This window comes from Cryptomeria japonica, chromosome 11 (genome assembly GCF_030272615.1).
Source record: "Cryptomeria japonica chromosome 11, Sugi_1.0, whole genome shotgun sequence".
In the NCBI taxonomy this organism is placed as follows: Eukaryota; Viridiplantae; Streptophyta; class Pinopsida; order Cupressales; family Cupressaceae; genus Cryptomeria; species Cryptomeria japonica.
The window spans coordinates 350,193,310-350,214,160 of NC_081415.1; the positions used below are offsets into that span (position 1 = coordinate 350,193,310).

General features: G+C 32.7%; 1 protein-coding gene across 1 annotated transcript; it reads left to right on the top strand.

Moving 5' to 3' along the window:
• The first annotated feature begins 2,493 nt into the window (after positions 1-2,493).
• On the top strand, positions 2,494-3,507 carry LOC131079903 (uncharacterized). The gene is made up of 2 exons (XM_058017945.2): positions 2,494-2,815; positions 2,915-3,507. Exons 1-2 carry the CDS (start codon positions 2,525-2,527, stop codon positions 3,320-3,322), a joined length of 699 nt encoding a protein of 232 aa, XP_057873928.2. The 5' UTR covers positions 2,494-2,524; the 3' UTR covers positions 3,323-3,507.
• The last annotated feature ends 17,344 nt before the right edge of the window (positions 3,508-20,851 follow it).

The window sequence follows — 20,851 nt, forward strand, 5'->3', positions numbered from 1 at the left end:
AGTTGGCGAAAATTGGGGTGAATTGAGACATGCTTCCGCAAAATACCAGGCGAATTGGGTCCTACTGGCCAATAAATCTTTATATGACTATTGGCGAATTATGGTCTTCTATTAAGACAACCTCATAAAGTGTAGGTGAAAATATTGAATTTATCATGTGGAAAATGTAGATTCTATTGGAAAAATCTTGATAGAGATACAATTAATTACATAAAACAATGGCGATTGGGCCGTGCATTTGACAAATATTTATAAAGTTCGGGCGACATGGCCACCCCTGAGCATCATGGACTGGTTATTGAAGATGGAGTTTGGCCTTCTAATTATGAACCATAGCCGAGACTCCAGGTGTGGCAGGGGTAGGCATTGCAGGACAATCCATCACTAGGTTCTAAGGATTGCTTTTTCCATTCATTTCTTCTTCTTGCATGTCATTGCTCTAACAATTTCAAGATTTGATTTTTTATTTTTTGTTTTATAATATGAAGATTGTATATGAGTTCTAAAATGATTCTACTAAATCACTATTTTTGACATGGTTGTTTGGATTCCTGAATATTTGCCACTAAAGTAAACACTGCTTAGTTTGTAGATTCAATAATTTATAACATTTAACTAACATCCAAAGTCATTGGTCTCAAATATTCTGTCTAACTTCATAGTTAGTTTTGTCTTAGAAATTCTCACAAAATTATAATTATAAATGCTTTTCAAATATTCAAACACGTCTTAGAGCCTAAGCAACATATTTAGAAACAAAAGACTGTGCATAACTATGGAGAAAATCCCCCAAGGGATCCCTATTATGGAGAAAATCCAGAGTATCAGTATGGAGGTCACGACGATCCTGAAGCATATTGAAAGCTTGGCGCCACTTCTGGATGTGAAGGCCATCATTGATGACATTAAAGAGTTGAAACGTAGGATGGAGGTCCGTGATACTCAGATTATCAGTGTTAACAAATTTTGTCTGCAGGGCTTTCACAGCTCGACTCTGACTCTCTCCCTCCTGAGAGAGCGTACTACGAAAAATGATGCTGATAAGGAGGAGGCTAGGGAACTGTATAAGTTCCTCTTTAATGAATGGAATACGGTCATAGATATGACAGGGGTTTGCAAGTCGACCCCTTAAGTCTTGCTTTGCTGGTCTTTGGTTGGGTTGGTGTCCCTCGTGTTTTGTTGGTTCAAACTCTTAGCCGTTTTTTGGTTCTAAAATACTTTAGCTTATAACTGTTTTTGTGTTGTTCTAGTGTTGTAATGGTGCTGTTGATAGTTCATGCTATGTAAAAGGGCCAGTGCCCTAGTTTTCACTGCTTTTGTAATAAAAACATATTTAGAAACAAGCATGTAAAAGTACCTAAACAACATATTTAGAAACAAACATGCAATATACATAATTACATTATTATCTCTTTATTCTTGTAGGCGTGCAAAAGGGCCCCAAAACTTGTGCAGCTGATGTGGCATCACATGATTGGTTACTTTTCACAAGATATATTTCATTCAATTATTGGTACTTATCATACAACTATTGATACAATGTTGTACAAAAATTGAACATTATTAAATCAGCTTCCATCACAATAATTGAAATCTTTTAAACGACTGATCCTTTCCCCCTACTTTACATCATGATCACGCAACACTTCTCTTACCATTCAAAATCCAAAAAATTCTATTTAAACGACATTCCACAAATCAAATCCAAAAAATAGATTTAGTATTTAACGTGTTTAAACTTGAATGCAGTTGTGAGGCAATTTTAGATTTAATGCATAGGACTTATGTCATATTTAAAGTTGTAGACTCATTATTCAAATCTGCTCTACAACTCATTAATGCACACTTGTGTCACATTTCCAAAAAGGCATCGTACTTTACAAAAATAGCATTTGTAACACAATATACCCGATATAAAGCCCTGTCAAAAATAGGTGAGTTTCCAATTCTCAATCGGCCCTTGAAACGCGCGTGCCATGTGGAATGATAATAGACACTTTGGGGAACAACTTACCATCAATTATCTCATCTCTAACTTAATTACATTGCCAACTCCGCCAGTCAATTGAATACAAATCCGTAATCAATCTCCGCGCTTGATTTATTTCTGGGTGACAACTGCAAACCAGAGAGAAATGCGAAATCCAATTTAGGTTGAAAAAGATTGTAGGCGTACGTAATTTAATGTTATTGTTGATATTGTACCAATTTCATTAATTTAGGTTGAAGTTAGTATTGCGTGCCATGTGAAACTGTCAGAATTAACCTATTGGCCTATATGTTCATTACTACAACCGCCTCCAAAGCGAACTTCAAAGTCTGCAATCCAGAGAGAATTTACGAAATCCCAATTTCGGTTGAAAAAGATTGTAGGCGTACCGCGTAATTTAATGCTATTGTGGGTGGGCAAGGCAGGTACGGCATGCGCCCATTAATTGAGAAAATTATAGTTGTTCAAAAGGCGTTCTTGTTTGTTTTTGCCGCTGCGTCCAACTAAGAATAGTGTTTTTTCTTTTTACAGGGCATGGCTTCTTTAGATTCCATCATGGATGAAAATGAAAGGAGATTTTTAAGTAGAGCTACAGCGTTAAGAAGACCTGTCACCGACCGTCAAAATCTCCCGACATCTTCAGAAAATAGCGGGCCATCAAATACTAAGAAGAGAAATGCAAAGCCCAACAATAATAAAATAATGGCGCCTTCATCATCGAAGCGTAAGAGAGGAGAGGAAAAGGATGACTCCGCTGGCAATGAGGAGGAAAGGAAAAAATCCAAGGATGAAGGCGAAAGGGAGGAGTCGAATGTTGTGGTAGAGGTAATGGCTTTTCAAAAACTTTCTTGTGTATAATCATATATTTAAAACTGGTTGTTTATACTCACGTTAAAATTTGATATTGATGGCCAAATGCTTCAGATTGAAATGGTAAAGAATCACGTCAAGAATTTGATTGGGGATTATGTCAGAACCATGCTAAGCGAAGAGAACGAACTGTTCACCAAAGAGAACGAGATTATGATTGATAGGTTTATAAATGAGTTGAGCAAAGAGAATCAGAAACACCAGGACTGCATTATGAAGATGGCCAACTACACAAAGCTAGCTTCTTTCAATATGCCGGCTATTTCTAATTCCTATTACATAAGCACCGAGATGTTGGAAGAGCCATTGACCAATTTGGAAATGGAGAAACTAAAACAGAAGTGGCGCCAGCAAAAAGCCCTTGAGTTGGAAGCTACGATTAAGCGATTTGCATTGATGCAAGAAGAAATACAAATGAAGATGGCCCGAATTCGTACGGTTTTGAATGATAATAGTTTTTAAGGTTTGCATCAAATTACTATAGACTGATAACTTGTTGAACATTAGGTCTTTTTGTTTGCATTTTTGCAAGAAGAAATACAAATGAAGTAGGTGTGAATTCGTTCGGTTTTGAATGTTACAAGATTTTAGAATTTGCATCAAATTACAGTAGACTGATAACTTATTGAACATTAGGTCTTTTTTAATCTAAGAAGTTGATATTATTTTAAAGCTATTATTTGGTCTCTACTATATTTGTTGATAATATATCTGTCGGTGTTTTTATGTTTTCAGTTAGGATTTGATTGTATTTGTGCATGGGTTAATTGTTCTTTCAGAGCTATGGCTTTTAAAACGAGTTAATGCTCCATTATGACAAATGCATCTGTATCATGAATTCAAATTTTTTAATTTTCAGAATAAGTTGTGGTGTGTCGTGAATTCTTTTCTGAATTTACCTGTCAAATTATATCTGTTTCTCGTCTTGTTTATGAAATAAATTTTTTAGATTGAGTTGTGGTTTGTCATGAGAAGTTATATTGTTGTGTTTGGGGTATGTGCAGGAGGGTTTATACTTGTCTCCTAGAACAGACTTTATTTATAATTATCAGATTAAAATTTAGCTTATAGTTTGAGAAAAATAACTGTACAATGGAATTTAGTCATCGCTTTTCTAAGTAAGCAATCACCATATTTTATGTGTACTGCCATTTTTTGTTTTACTTTTTTGTTGAAGGCTTAGTTCTACTAACAGATTCTTCCATTCAGATTAAATTTAGCTTACACGTTGAGAAATGGAGTAGAAAAATAAGTAGATCAACTCTAGTGCCATTTTTTATTTTTCTCTTTATACCAAGCTTGGTACTATTGTCAGCCTCTTCCAGATTAGATCTCCTTTTTTTTTTTTTTTTGAGACATGCTAGTTTTCTTTTACTGGTTTCTGGAGGACATCATAGCTGTGCTATTAGAACTCAGCTGTTTTTGCTTTTTGTTATCAAGATATTAAGAAAATTAGTTCTGCTGCAAAGCGAGAGTATGCTCATTTTAGATGTACACTAAAACCCACTAGAATTTATAATGGTTGTAGCCTCAGGTGCCAATCTTGCCTGTTTTTCTTATTATTTATGGAAGCTTGTTAAAAAAATAACATAAAAAAGAGTCATCCCATCACCATGAACTTTTTATATAGGAGAATTGGTTAAAAATTATAGCCTAAAAATCTACCAAAATGTATGAATTAGTGTTAGTGTCAGCCTGCCATGATTTCTCATAAATTTTTTTGTTAAATGCAGTCAAGGTAACAGGATGATCAATCTGATCAACTTAAAACACATTCTGATTTGGTGATTTTGTGGGAGCTAGAGTTTATCCTGATTGTGTATGGAAGGCATAACAGCCTTGATTAGGCGTTGAGGCATTCTTGTGATGGAGGCACATGGATGCACCTTTCTTATTTAGAAGTGCTGCTCCACTTGGGAGGTGCTGTTTTTGTTCTTATACTAGGAGTTTTGCATGTGAAGATTTTATTTTAGCAGTGAGTTAACTGCTTTTCTAACCTTAGACTATGTTTTATTGCATTTTTCTTTTGGATTTAGCTTATAGGTTTCATTTTTAACCGCAATTCTATTTTCAGCTAAAGTGTATAGGGTAGGAAATTTCTAGTTTTTTTGGTAGTTTGACTGATAGCCATCTTCATTTAAAGAAAATGCTTGGTTTTAAGTAATATCTCATATCAATTATAAGCTAGTGCAGTTGTATTTATATTCAATTTCAATGAGAAGACAGTTGTAGTTTTTTTTTTTAAATCAATGCAAAGAAAAGAAACAGTCTTTTAGGTTTGAGAATTAAATACTCTGTATTCTCACCATTTGCATTTTCAGCAGTACTGTTTGTAGATTAGCCTAGTCATGACTAAGGTAATTGTGTTGTAAGGTGCCACATTTTAGGGTTAAACAGTATGTTTCTTTAGATTAGCATAGTCATAGACTATTGTTTTGACTTAGGTACTTCTGTTTTAAGCTGCCAATTTTTAGGTTTAAACTTTTTGAGTGCCATATTTTCTCAGGTGAAGGTTTTTATTGTTCTTGGGTAATTCACTTATTTTAGGTAGATGACTAACAATTCAATGTTGTTCCCCCTCGCTTGGAAGTAGAGCCGAAAATAAAATTGGCCAAACACATAATTGCAACATTCGTAACAGCAAAGCCAGTTCAAACGAAAGACAGAAGTCTCGAGGAACATACAACATAACCAGAAATGGCTAGAACATTACTATCTAGATTTGCACAAATAAAATTTTACCATATTTGTGCCTGTTTCTAGAATGAGAGTTAAATGTGCCACTGTCATGAATGCTTCTGTTCTGTGAATGTGACTTTTTAATTTCACCAATGAGTTGTGCTGCGTCATGAATGCTATTTTGCGTTTACTTTTAAAACTATATTTCGTTGTTTTTTTATGGAGTAAATTTTTTAGATTTGAGTTGCTGTCTGTCACGGGAAATTGCATGGTTGTGTTTAGGTTATATATGCATAAGATGTTTACTGGATTTCTGTAACAGACTTCTATTTGTAGTTTTCAGATTCTGTGCAATGAAATTCAATTACCTCTTTCACTTGGTAAGAGATAACCAGATTAGGTGTAGTACCATTTTGTTTTACCTTTAATTAAAGGCTTAGTTCAACTCACAGATTCATCTGTTTAGATTAAATTTAGCTTACAGTTGGAGAGATGTATTACTCTCTTTCAACTTTGGTACTATTCCCAGACTCAGATTTCCTGATATCTAGACCCAGTGGGAGCTATAAAAAATGGTAATCCCATGAACTTTATATTTAGAAAAATCTGTTAAATTATGGTAAGAAAATCTATACAAGTAAATAAATTAGCGGTAGTGACAGGAGTACTTATTCGTAAGAACAATCAAGTTAACAAGATGAACAAAATCCGCTCAACAATAAACATCATTCTGGTTCTCTCATGTATTTGCTAGTGTGATTTTGTATGTATTTGCTTGTGTGATTTTGTATGAGCTAGAGTTTTCACCACTTGGAATTTGCTGTATTAAAGTTGACTGGTAGGGGCTTGAAAAGCTATAAATTTGTTCGATGAATCGTTATCCACTTCAATTTTGTTGAGCTGCCTGCAGAAGTTGCCCAAATCGGAGGACTAGATTTTGAGCTGTAAGCTTTATTGGGAAGCATACAGAAAGATAACGAAAATAAGGTCAGATAGTTTTCAAAATAAGATGATTAATAATTTGTATAATTATTAAGGAAATACTTCAGGTTTGGCACTTTATAAAGTGGTCTTTCATCAAAAGAACGATTGGAAGGAAATGGTGATATGTGATATACCTATTTTACTAAGTAAACATTTCGATTAATTTCTGATGTAACGTTGGTCTTGTCCGAAAGGGATCCTTTAAAACAAATTGACGGAAGGTTCAGATTTTAAAATATTAGCTTTGTCCGGCTTCCTTGTAAAGGAAGGTACCAGAACAAATTGAAAGTGAATAAAGACCTCCCAAAGAATATCTATGTCTATAGAGACATGCAATGATGATGAGATATATCATCAGCAATCAGTTCAATGTTACAGTTGTTTAAAAGTCTTCTAATTGAAATATGACAAGTCAAAAATATTATAGCTGTTAGCCTAGCAGAAAATAACAATCTGGAATCTCTGTTAGCAGCAGATAGAAAAAATAATGGAAAGAATGACAATTTGAATATAATTTGTATTCCAATAAAAAAACTGTACATTCAAATTAAAATAAACAAGCAGATATAAAGAGGAGGCAAAAACAGTTGTAAACTGTTATATAAAATTGTTGGAACAGAAAAACCTAATAAATAAACTAATAAAAAATTAATCTAAATAAAACTAAACTCGTGAAGAGAAATAAACCCATGAAGAGATATTAACATCCCCCTCTTTAAACTGAAGGGGTTAAGCCGAGCATTTCTTTGAACATCTCAAACTTTTCTCTGCCCAAAGCCTTGGTAAGAATATCTGCTGGTTGATCTGCAGTGGGGCAATATTTAAGGTATATGGTGCCATCTTTCACATAATGCCGAATCAAATGAAACTTTGTATTGATGTGTTTGGTGCAATCATGAAATATTGGATTTTTAGCCATTTTGATAGCAGGTTGATTGTCAATGATGAGTGGAGTTGATGAAATTTGTGGTGTTTGCAAGTTTCAAGAATTTTTTGAAATCTTAAGGTTTTTCGAGTTGCTTCAAAGGCGGCCATATATTCAGCTTCGGAAGAAGAGGTAGTTGGAACAGATTGCTTTTTAGATCTCCAAGAGATGAAAGCAGATCCAAGATACATTAAATACTCGAATGTAGATTTTTCATCTGTAGAGTCACCTGCATAATCGGAATCGGAATAGCCAACCAAAGAAAATTGGTTTGTTTTGGAGTATTTGAGCCCATAGTGTTGAGTACCTTGCAAATAGCGAAGAATGCGCTTGGCAGCTAACCAATGAGTTTTTCTAGGTTGTTGCATAAACCTTGAAAGAACTCCAACAGCAAAAGAAATATTTGGACGGGTAGTTGTAGTGTTTTTAACAAAAAGTGTGGCATCATCAAATTCAAAATGCTAGAAATTCAACTTTAAAAGATACTCAGTAAGTTTTTCATACCAGGCTCGAGGAGCTTGTTTCAAACCATATAATGATTTGACAAGCTTGTATACCTCATGTTCTTTTCCATTGATTGCATACCCATCTGGTTGAGTCATATAAACTGATTCTTTGAGATCACCATTTAAGAATGTCGTTTTAACATCCATTTGGTGAATTTTCCACCCATATTGAGTTGCAAGGGCCAACAAAGCACGAATGGTGGTCCATTTTGCTGTAGGTGCAAAGGTTTCATCATAATCTATCCCCTCATTTTGAGCATAACCTTTGGCAACAAGTTGGGCTTTGTGTTTGTCAAGTGTACCATTTGCTTTATATTTATTCTTGAAAATCCACTTGCAGCCAATAGGTTTACAACCAAGTGGAGGATCAACCAATTGCGATGTGCCATTTTTCAAAAGAGCATCATACTCATCTTGCATAGTTTTCCTCCATGCTGTAATATTTTTGGCTTCATTATAGGATGACGGTTCAGAGTCAATTATGAGATTGAGTTCACCAATGGCCTCCAAGTTATCTGCACTATTGGTTTGAGCTTGGAGCCGTGCTTTGTAAGAGCTTCTTGTACCTGTTTTACCTATTTCATCAGGTCTTAAATCTTTCAATGTTTGTTGGACTTGTTTTGCCCACTTATGAGAAGACTTTGGTTGTACAAAAGATGTGACCATTTCATTACTAGATGTTGTATCAGTGGTTAATAGTTCAGAGAGTTCAAGCTCATCATGATGGGCTTCTTCTTGGTCATTTATTGATAGAGCAAAGTGAATTAGATCACTTGGAGATATAGATTTTATATGTGGAATCTCACAAGAGTTTTCTATCAAAGGAGACAAATTTGTAATTGTATCAAACTGTTTGAATTTACATTCATCATTTTCAGCAATGTTGGAGGTTTCAACAAATACATCATCACATGTAATAAAGAAAGTTTTGTTGACTTCATCATACAGCCGATATGCTTTGGAAGATTTTGAATAACCAAGAAAAATACACTTAATACTGTAATGCTGTAACTTACTTCTTTTGTCCTTGGGAATTAAAGCATAGCAAGTGGAATAAAAAATGCGGAGATGTCGAACAAAAGGAGGATATCCAAACCACACTTCATATGGAATAGATTGATGTAATGCAGATGATGGAGATCTATTACGAAGATAAACTGCAGTTCTTGCTGCTTCAGCCCAAAAATGTAATTTTATTCCTTTAAAATATAACATTGCACGGACCATATTCATGATAATTCTATTCATTCGTTCAACAACACCGTTTTGTTGAGGAGTACCTGGAACAGTAAAATGATGTTGGATCCCATTTTGACATAGATAGTCCTCAAAAACTAGAGAAGTAAATTCTCCACCATTATCTGTTCGAAGAGTACCAATTTGAGATTGAGCTTGTTTTTCAATCATAACACAAAACCTTTTAAAAATTTCAAAAGCTTCTGTTTTTTGCTGCAAGAAATAAATCCAAGTCATGCGACTGTAATCATCAATAAACAACATGAAATACTTAGATCCTCCCACAGAATTTATTGGTAAAGGCCGGCATAAATCAGAATGAATAAGTTGCAATTTTCTTTGTGCTCTCCAAGTGGAGCGAGGAAAAGAATTTCTATGTTGCTTGGCAATAATACATGCTTCACATTTTTCAATTGTTTTAGGCAAAACAGGGAAGCCATCAACACCATGCTTTTGCAAGATATGAATGTTATCATAACCAATATGCCCAAGTCTTGCATGCCATCAAAGAACAGGAGATAGACTACCTTCTTCAGTAAGACATGCAAAATTTTTAGAAGAAGAAGTGCCATTTAGTTTTAATAATCTCCCATCCTCACATCCAGTGAATACAATTTGATTATTTGATTGTTTTCTAACAACTTGTTGCCCATCTTTTAATAGAATAGAGTAGCCTTGTTGTCGAATCAATACTAGTGATAACAAATTACGTTGCAATTGAGGAATAAACAATACATCATGAAGCACAAAGTCTGGAAGATTAGGCAACTTAAATCGAATAGTTCCTCTTCCAATAGGTTTGAGACTTGATTTATCAGCTAAATAAATTGGACCACATGCACTTTCATGAAATTCCTCAAAGTAATCATGCCGAAATGTCATATGTTGTGTGGCTTCAGTATCTAAGATCCAAGAATCATACCATGAGGAATTAGATGCAAAGTCAAAAATAGAAAGCACATATTGATCACCATCACTATCACAAGCAAATTGGGCTGCTCCTGGAATTTTATCATCTGAATGTTTATCATCATTATAAACTTTTATTTTATCTTTTTGCTTAAAATTATTTTCTTTAAAACTTTCTATCTTATCCCATGACAACTTGCATTCATGTGCTTCATGACTTCTTTTTCTACCACATCTTTTACAATATAAATGTTGCCTATCATTTTGATTATCATTTTTCCTCCATTGACCTCTACCTTTGCCTCTATCATTATAACCTCCTCTTGAAGAACTCTTATTTAGAGGTTTTTCTTGGTGAGCAAAACAAACATTTTCATTAGTATTATCTATTTTCCTTCCAAAAACTTTTTCACGTTTAGCCAACTTTTCAACCAATAAATCAAAAGTAATGGTTTTCAATTGGTTACTTGCTTGAAGGGACTCTAGATAAGTAGAATGTGTTGTCCGGGTGAACTCACAAAGCTGGTTCCCACTTTTTGGTACATCCTGATTTTTGCTGAAATCATACATTTTTTGGAAAATATAATTATTTAAGCTTTAAGAGGTCCCATTTGAAGTAATTAATTGAAGAGAGTTAGATCAAAGGCTCTTAGATCAAAATTTCTTGGATAGAACCTTTCTACTTCTAAATCATACTTGCAACGGAGTCTCCTTTGCATCTATCAAATGCTGATAAAAAACCAATTTTACATTAGCTTTTGAGGGGTCAAACGAATTCATTTAGAAGTTTTGTTTTCTTAAGGATTTAGTCCTTATTATAAGCTTTCCAAATAGTATAATTTTTAATATATTTAAGTTCATTAATATATTTTTATTTTATTTTTTATGAATGTAGGTTTTTCACCGAACATGAACTTCTTTGTTCAATGCATTGGGAAAAATAGTAAACTAATTCAAAAAAATTCTGAAAAATATCTATGCCCTAGGTATTGATGTCTTCTTTCTAACAAAAAAAATAAAACTTAATTTTGATATATATAGAGCAAGTTATGTGTTCAAACGTACACCTATATCTAAATTACAATTAGTTGGACTTCAAAACTTAATAAAATAAAAAATATTCAACATATCACTATCAAACCAACTACATGCCCTGGGTATTGATGTTACAAACCAAAATTTAAAAGAGATAAGTTTTTATCAGTTATAGAAAAAAAATTATACGTTTCGGGATGCACATCACTCTTAAAAAATGTTGTTTGTTGTAAAAAACTACTTTTGAGGGAGATGGAAAAATCAATAAAATTTTGTTCAAAAAAAATTGAAAAAAATATATTTAGAATCTACAAAAAGGATGTTACAAATCACTAGTTTACATCATCTTCAAATTCTTAACGATTTAAAAGTTATAGGTGTCAGAAAGTGGAGGTTTTTTGCAAAATGTTCATCTAAGTGTCAAAGTTGGTCAAAAAGTGGGAACCAGTATTGTGAGTTCACCCTGGAAGGAGTGCCTTAATAAAAGCAGTGAGATAAATATCGACTTTCCCACCAGCAACATTAACATCTTGTTTTATGGCTCTAATTTCAGAAGCCAAACTCATAACATCACCATTTTTTAATTCAAGATTGAACAATTTTAATTGTAACTGAATAAATTTTAATTCTGAATGAGAATCAAATAAATTTTATAATTTGTCAAGGGCTTCTCAAGCAAATTTGCATCCCTGTATATGACGATATACATCTCCATTAACTGAAGCTCTTATCAAAGCCAAGGCTTTTGAATTTTTATAATTCCAAATTTCTTTTTCTTTAACATCTGTTGGTTCTGTAGGTTGGGTATCTCCATCACATATTTTATACCATAAATCATTAAAAATTAATGTATTTTCCACTTTTCTATGCCATTCCAACCAAGTATATTTTCCAGTTAATATTTCCCCAATCAATGAAACAATGGACTGCATTGTAAAATGAAAATAAATGTATATAGAATTTGTAGAGTTTGCAAATTTATAGGATTGTTCAAAATCTCTTGCCAAATTTTACCAAATATAACAAGATATAAAATTCTTGTACAAATAAATAAATTGATTTCACCTGAATCAATTTTTTTTTTGTTTCCGTATTTTGATTCTGTAGAAAGCTGCAATCTTCAAATGCTTCACATAAAAATATACTCCAAACTCCAAAACTCTGATACCACTGTTAGCCTAGCAGAAAATAACAATCTGGAATCTCTGTTAGCAGCAGATAGAAAAAATAATGGAAAAAATGGCAATCTTAATATAATTTGTATTCCAATAAAAAAACTGTACATTCAAAATAAAATAAACAAGCAGATATAAAGAGGAGACAAAAACAGTTGTAAACTGTTATACAAAACTCCCGGAACAGAAAAACCTAATAAATAAACTAATGAAAAATTAATCTAAATAAAACTAAACCCGTGAAGAGATATTAACAATAGCCTTCTGAATATTACAGTCATCTGTCACTCGGTTAAAAAAGTCTTACTCAAATATAACGAGTCAAGAATATTATAGTCTTTTGAATGATACAGACTTCTCAGAAGAGTGACTTGACTCAGAACACTGAGGCTTCATCTTATTGTATATATCACTTTCAACAATAAATGAGAGAAATGTAAATTTTGGATTTTAGTAGAATAAGTAGAATTAAATACAAAACTCAAATGCACCATACAAGTTTTCTTGAATAATAGAAATAGTGATCAATTTCAATATATGATATGCAGTCCTTTTTTTGTATTGTATACAAGCTGAGAAAAATGACATTAAAATGAGAGGTAGCATAAAGAAAGGACTGCACAGAGTAATAAAGAAAAGATAAATGCAACTAATCCTAAACAGTAGAGCCAATCGGCTCAACAACAACGAACATGTCTGTTTAACAAAACAGGAACAATTTTTAGCAACAACTACAACATTACAAGGCTGAAAATACAATGAGCTGACCAATCATACAATGAAGATGTACCACAACTCGGGGATAACACATCAAGCGTGAAATTTGAACTTGTGCAATAGTCTAGTAGACTTGATATCTCCTTGTTGAAGCAGCAAATATTGGTACTTAATCTGATCCAACTATCTACTTACCCAGGCGCAATCTTTGCCACCATTCTTCCACAGAGAGCATAAGAAGATGAACTAAAACATGATTTTAGAGTAAAACTTTAAATTATCTATGCATTTATGATGGCCTCTATTTTTTTGTTTTTTAAGTCAATTACAAGTGAACATCAAGCATATTCATGAGCATTTAACAAAAATAATTCTTATGAAGGTATAAATATTTAAATTTCAGTTCTAGCTTCTGCTTCATATCAACACACATTCCTTTCATGTTCAATTCAATTCAGTTTCAAGGTTGATTACAAAATTGGGGTTTGACTTAGGCAAACCCCATTCTACCCACTATTTCTCTCTCTTTTCTATGTGCAAGAACAGGTGATGAAGCTACGGAAAAGAGGTGCAAAGTCATAAGACATAGATCTACAGTCTGCAATTCATGAGATCCAAAACTGACAAGAGCAGGCTGAGCTAGGGAACTGAGTCTCAAGAGTAGGCCGACTTGGGTGTGAGTCCCTGCACTTTTTCCTCAAATTTGGAATACATGTCAGTCACAATCTATACATCCACATACGTTTTTGGAATTGGTTTTTGAGTTTGTCTTCCTGTGCATGCACAAAATTGTCATTTTAGCTTACTTGTTCCTAATTTGTTCATACTTCCTTACAATCACATTTCAACTCAATAGCAATGACCACTAAATCCACTTGTGCTTGAGGCATCTTGAGCCTAGTGGATCATTCTCCTTTTGGATGTAAACAAAATGGAAATAGGCCTAGTTTCCTAGATTGCATGCGTTAAAAGCTAGTGAACCCCATTTCCCACATTACAACTTCAAATCCAACCATGAAAGCTTTGATACCACTTTTTAGGAAATAATTCTTCATACTCAGTCACATTTAACTCATTTCCTACTTTACCCATGAAAGAAAAGCATGCATAGAAGTTTACAAAATGGTCATTATGTGAATATAAAATAGACAAGCAATAAGATAACACAAAATATACCCTAGGAAAGCCCTCACGAGTCAAGAACCCAGCTTCCAAAGCATCCATACGCCATTGTTTTATTCATCCATGAAGAAATACAAAGCACTTATAGAGTTACAATGAATATTCTTGAAACATGATCAAGCCCTCCAATGCATTCTTAATGTTTCCATGCATAAATGCACACAACCCATGCCATGCTTCACATATGCACTCCTTAGAAAGACTCGACAATGATAGTTCAAAACCACCAGCCAACCCAAATCACTAACATGTTTTTGCTTTTATGTAAAAATGCTCACACATAATACAGCTAGTTGTGAAGTAAAACCATGTGAACACAATACCATGGACCCCTCATTTAATATTGGCTATTAATTTTTCACTTTATTAATTATCTTTCCCCAATATTAAATAAATATAATATAATATTTCAATATCACACTCACATTTTTATAATACAACACATAAAGTGGACCTAAGAATGTAAACTCTTAGTGATGTATGCCTATCTAGGTTCCCCTAGGTGCAACACGACATAGTAATAAAGAAATACATTATAAAAATTATGCAAGGTGTACACCACCTTTTTCCAACATATAGGGATTAAAAAACCTCTGAAGCCGTAGAGAAAAAGTCTTCAAATTTGATGACTTGATAGTCAATCTTAAGGATTTTGACCTTTTGGATGCAATGACAAGGCTTTTTTTGACCTATAGTGTTTTAAAATTTTAGCTACCTTTGATATCTAACAACCATCTCCTAGCTTCAAACAAGTAAAACCAATTTGATTTGACTCCTTAAATTCAATGCCAAGCTTATATTTGTTCCAATGTGCTCTCGTATGGGTTCCTATAGTGAAAACCCACAAAGCAAAATCCCCAAATTTGGTTTTTTCAATATTTGTCTTGAATTTCCCACATTACCATATGATGCAAGAATCCACCAAGATATCTCATTATGAAATAGCTATACCCTCAGATCTAGAAGGGTGTTTGAAGCTATGATATCATGTAGGATTTGAATATTAGCTCAACACTCCAAGATCGCCACAAGAACAATGATAACATTTCACAAGAGAGTACAAGAAATTTTTTTGCTAGATATTAAGTTCTATGAGATATGTTACAAAGTGTAGAACAACACTTCTTATATAGGTAGGGAAAGTGATGAGATTAAATAAGGTATTGACATATGTTTAAATCTTATAACATGAGACAACTAGTTTAAACAAATATTAAATGACTTAGGACACAAGAAGGAATGAGATGTGATCCTATTGACAAGTGATACTTCTAGAAAAACACCTAGGACCTGAGTTAACTTGTGAATAGGAACCCACTAAGGAATTAGTTATGTACAAAACCTTATCCACACCAATTTGATCAATATTTATATATTTGTATATTGAAGGACTTGAAAAGTGCCATAAACATTTAGTTACACATATGAGACTTAGGCTTAATTTATAATGTTGGTTTTAAACAAAATTAAATATGTTTCCTATTCCATTCAAAATATACATATATCACTTAAGAAAATAGTTCAATGATATATATATATACATTGTTCTTTTACTACCTAAGAACTAATATTTCACAACGTTATATTCATTTAATATCTTTGCTTACCTAGGAAACATAATTAAGTGTTATCAACAAAATTGTAAAAGATCTAGTTTGATGTTAAATGTTGATAAAATGAAAATAAAGACTTCTAACATTTCACAATAAATAATCAAAGCACTCTAGATCATCAATCTTTTCAAATTTCTATCACTTTTGACTTTTGTTTTGGAAACTTGTGTTTAAAAATCAAAATTAGGATTTCAAATAAGAAATTCCAACTTATACTTTTTTTCAACAATCAACCATTAGAGATAGTTCAAATTTTAAAACAATTATATATTTATTTTTCATTAACTTTATGGAAAGAAGAATTTTTTTAAGAATGTTTCAAGCTCAATGATGTATATAACTGTTTGGATAAATATTGTCTCATTGAAGAATGTTCTTCTCTATCTTGAGACTTGTGTGTTCCTTTATAAAATTTGGGTTCAAGGTCATATTTACAATCGAAGGTGAACCTTTTGAAAAATGTAAATATAATATATTACGTAAGACTTCAATATTAATAGCAACCCACCTTACTTATATCTCATATCTCTTTTTTCATGATTATATATTTCTTAAAAAAGCAAATGCTAGTGCATTGTTATGCCAATATTCACCTTGTTTAACACAAGAAGATTTATCTAAGGACCGTAAATTACACATGCCATGGATTATTATTCATAAGGCTATCCTTTCATCCAAGGAAACTAGTATAATTATGTTGACTAGGGATATCATTCTTAAAGATATTTATTATCTTTTATTTTTTAAATGTTTAAATATATTATAGTTGGATCTTCCTTTTCATAGGGTTACCTTGGTTTTGATATTGAAATTGACAATCAAAAGGTGATTTTGTTTCTCTTTCTCTTTTAGTTACATTTTCCTAATTGAAGGTTTGGATCACTCTCTTAAATAATTATAGTATCAAATTGCTTGTTGATGCCTTGTCATCTCATCATGTCTCCTCTTTCATTCACTTCCAATTCATTAACAACACCCTTCTTTTGGGAAAAGGCAATAGTTTATTTGGGAAAAGGCAATAGTTTATAAACTATGAGCTTGAAATTTTCCCTTAGACACCTACTCAAGAGGTGCATCAAACTTTTCCCTTAATTCACTTCTAATTTGTTGTTAACACCATTATTTTAGTAAAGGGGGTACTTTAGAAACTATGAAGCTTAAACTTACTTTGACATATACACAAGTTGGTGACTATATTATTTATAAAACAATCTAACCTTAAATGGTTATTAAGCACGTAAAAATTCATTGATTATTTTCTTTGATTTCCTAGACTAAACATCAAATTCCCACTATCATGGATTTGGAACTTTTTTGTTCTACATATAACTCAATATAATTAATAATTAAAGTGAATTGTTAACATTACATAATTTGTGGCTTTTCATGTTTCCCACTTTATTCTCCTCTTTGAATTACATTTTCACCTCTTCCCTCAATATTGTGACTATTACATTAGAAAAACATAAGCACAAGTACATAGACAAACTGCATCCTACATTTTTCATTTTTTAGTATGACCATCTATAGTGAAGAAAGCTCTAGATCAAACAAAAAACACTCAACTGACCATAGCTTAAAAAAAAATGATTTTTTTTGAAATAACAAACCATTATAATACCTTGAATTCTATAACAATATAAATTAATTAATTCCTTCCTTTTTACTATAAATATTAATCTTTACAAGTTAATATTTAAAATTAATACATTTATTTTTATTATTTAAGTATTTTATATTCTTTGTAACAGTTAGACTTTTAAGAATATAAATCTTCATTTAAGAATAACATATATATATGTACCATTTTATTCTACTTTTCAATCCTATCTTAGGAGTGGAATCTCCTTTATGAATTAAATTTGTAGAGAAATATATTTATGATCATTATATATAGAGAAAAGTATTGTATATTTATATAGTTCTATGAAAGTGAAGGTTTTTGGAGGTCACGAAAAATAATAAAGTATTAATTAACATAGAAATTTAATTTAATTTCGATCCAATAAGTGATAAATGTCACAACTAAAACATGTATTTAGAGAAATTCTCTCATCCATATAAATTAGATCATGAAAATCATGTAAAACCAATAGTATCTTTTTCTCCTTTAGAATAGTTGTTGTTGAGAAAAGATGTAGAGCATGGAAATTCAAAATAAATCTATACATTATTTAAAGTGAATTTGTAGCTTTCATCTATGGAAATTTGTGTAGGTTTAGTGAAGGACTTAAATAAATTATGTATTGTTGTGGACTATCTAATATACTACTTCGAGTCCTCCACATCTCCCCATGCAACAATTATACTTCAATTGAACTATTTTGTAGTAGAAGTGTTTTACTTCGTTAACATGCAATTATGCACTCTCCTAATAGCTCTACACCATCTCACAAGTGACATTAATTGACCTATTTCTTATTTGGTCCTTGTAATTAAATGATGAAATGTACATCACTCATATCAATCTTACATTAGCCTTTAAAAATGACATGCACATCCCTTATTCGACCTTTCCATTTATGATTCTTAAATATTAATTGATTAAAATCAATTAAAAATGATATAACAACTAATGATATGGCCAATGAAGAGAACAGATATAGAGGACTGATAACCTGATGAATCTGGTTATGGAACCTACTAGAAGCCAGGAGAGCTGCTGGAAGTGGGTAGAGCGCGAAATTGATACCCTCAAAGTGGGGGTCAAAGAGATTATTGATATCTTCATTGCTTCCCCTAAGCCCAACAAACCTGAGAAACTCATGATTATGACCCAAAAGCTCTCCCAGGACGTTGAGGTGATGAAATGCAATCACGATCAAAGGATTGAAAAGGTGGAGCAAACTATGGCGGAGATTAAGAAAAATCTTAAGAATTTGGTTGACACAAGCAAAGAAACCATGAACAACAATATATAGGGGCTTGAAAAGATTAATGCCATGGTTGCTGAATACAAATCCTTCCACAGTGAACTGGTGAAAGATCTTGGAGGGGAAGATATGGCTGCTGGAGACAACAAAACCACTGGTCCTAGTTTCAAAACCAGAAGCAGGAGCAACAACAAGGGTACCTCTAGATTCATTATGGAGGAGCTGGAGGAAATCAACAAGATTTCCATCCAGAAGAACAAGGATCTAACGCTCTCTCTTAATTGAGAGTTTTTTCTTTTGTTTTGTCTTGTTTGTCTGTGTCTCCTTTGTTTTCGTGACTGCTCAGGGATGCTCCCCTGTTTTGTTGGTTCATGTCTATTTGGCTGATGGCCGGTTGTTGTAAAACTTTTGGTTTCGGGTCCATGTAAAACCCATTTATCTTTATCAAAAACAATATTATTTCTTTACACTGTTCTTTATCAAAAAAAATAAAAATCCATAAAACAATTAAAACAAAACAATCTCAACTTTTAAAAGTTACTAAATTTCTCTAACCTTATCTTTTTATTTTATGTTCCTAAAACAACCACTTATTAGAATATAATGATAAACTTAATATTTTATTATGCTTTTTGATAAATCTTAGATTCTAGATAAGAAAACTTGAATATAAATAATAATAAATTTCTACAATTAGTAAGAAAGATAATCAGATCATGAATAGATGCATTGCACGTTTTGAGGTAGCCATTTGCTACTAATGTTCTATTCATGGAAAAATCAATTACTTCATCTGTTTATTTACTTCCAGAACTGCTTTCTTAATTATAGCATTTTTGAATGATCATTGAAATTGATATCTATATTGGTGGCCATTGGCCAAGTAATCCCTAAAAAGATTATTCTTATATTTGACGAACATATCCGACTTTTTTGCTTTTTCTGAAACGATGTAAAAGTCTTGACTCGACATCAACTTTTTTTTTTGCTTTTTCTGAAACGATGTAAAAGTTCCAATAAGAGTAAGGAACTTGTGCTTTTTCCTCTTCAAAATTCCAATATTGGCAATATCCGATTCCCTCTCTTGTACCATTTTTTATTTTGCAAAAAAACTAAGAAAAGCTCGTTCTCGCTGCTTATCAACACAAGAAAACCAATTATAAAAACACAGAGCTGGTTGATAACAGTACTAGAGAAAGAGATGGATAGAAGAGTTGAAGCAACTATCTTGAGCTATTTGCCAAAAGCAAGGAAAATTGAAGATGGAGATAAGGGTGGTAACTGTAAGATTCTTCTACCATGCCCTGTAAAACAGATGGAAGAATATGAAGCATTGAGAAGAGCCTTGAACGACTCCTCTGCAAAACCCACCTGTTCAAACTGTCATTCTCACAATACCAGGTTTAGATATTTTAATAATAGCGCTTCCAAATATTTGCAGGCAAGGTATAAGTGCTTGGCATGCAATCAACACTTCACTTTTGGAGGAAAAAAGTATAGCAAGCAGCACAACGATTTAACTATCAAGCCATCCTCCTCTGATAATCATGCAATTGCAATGGGTCGAGGGAAAAAAAGACATTTTTTCAATGCTCTAACTATCCAGCCCAGAGCCCGAACCAGTTTGCTCTTAAAGGAGGCTGCATCCTCACAAGTTATTTCAGATGGTCATGCAATACAAGGGATGAAAAGACAATGCCCAATAGATTATTTCAATGCTTTAACCATCCAGCCGAGTTTAGTGTTAAAGGAGGCATCCTCAGATGATGATGCAGCAACGCAACTGCAAGGGATAAAAAGACAATGGCCACTTGATGACCAAAAACAATATAGCCTGGGTGGTCAATCCCCTACAGAAGATGACTGTTTCATTGACTTGGAGTTACGTCTGCATCCACCCCGAAGTTTTAGTTAAAAATAAAGATAGGTTAGCTGGATAGTTGAGGTAAGATTCAGATAAGTTAATATGGAGATTCAGATGATTACAATCTAGTTTTCAATGTTGTTTGCATATTCATGGAAAATAACATCATAGATTTGTTCCATTTAACTATAACTTGTATTTCATTCAATTCAAATACTTATGCAGTATATGGAATTATGGGATTTGTTCCATTTAGTCTTCTTTATGAGAAATTTAAGATTTATGTTTAATTC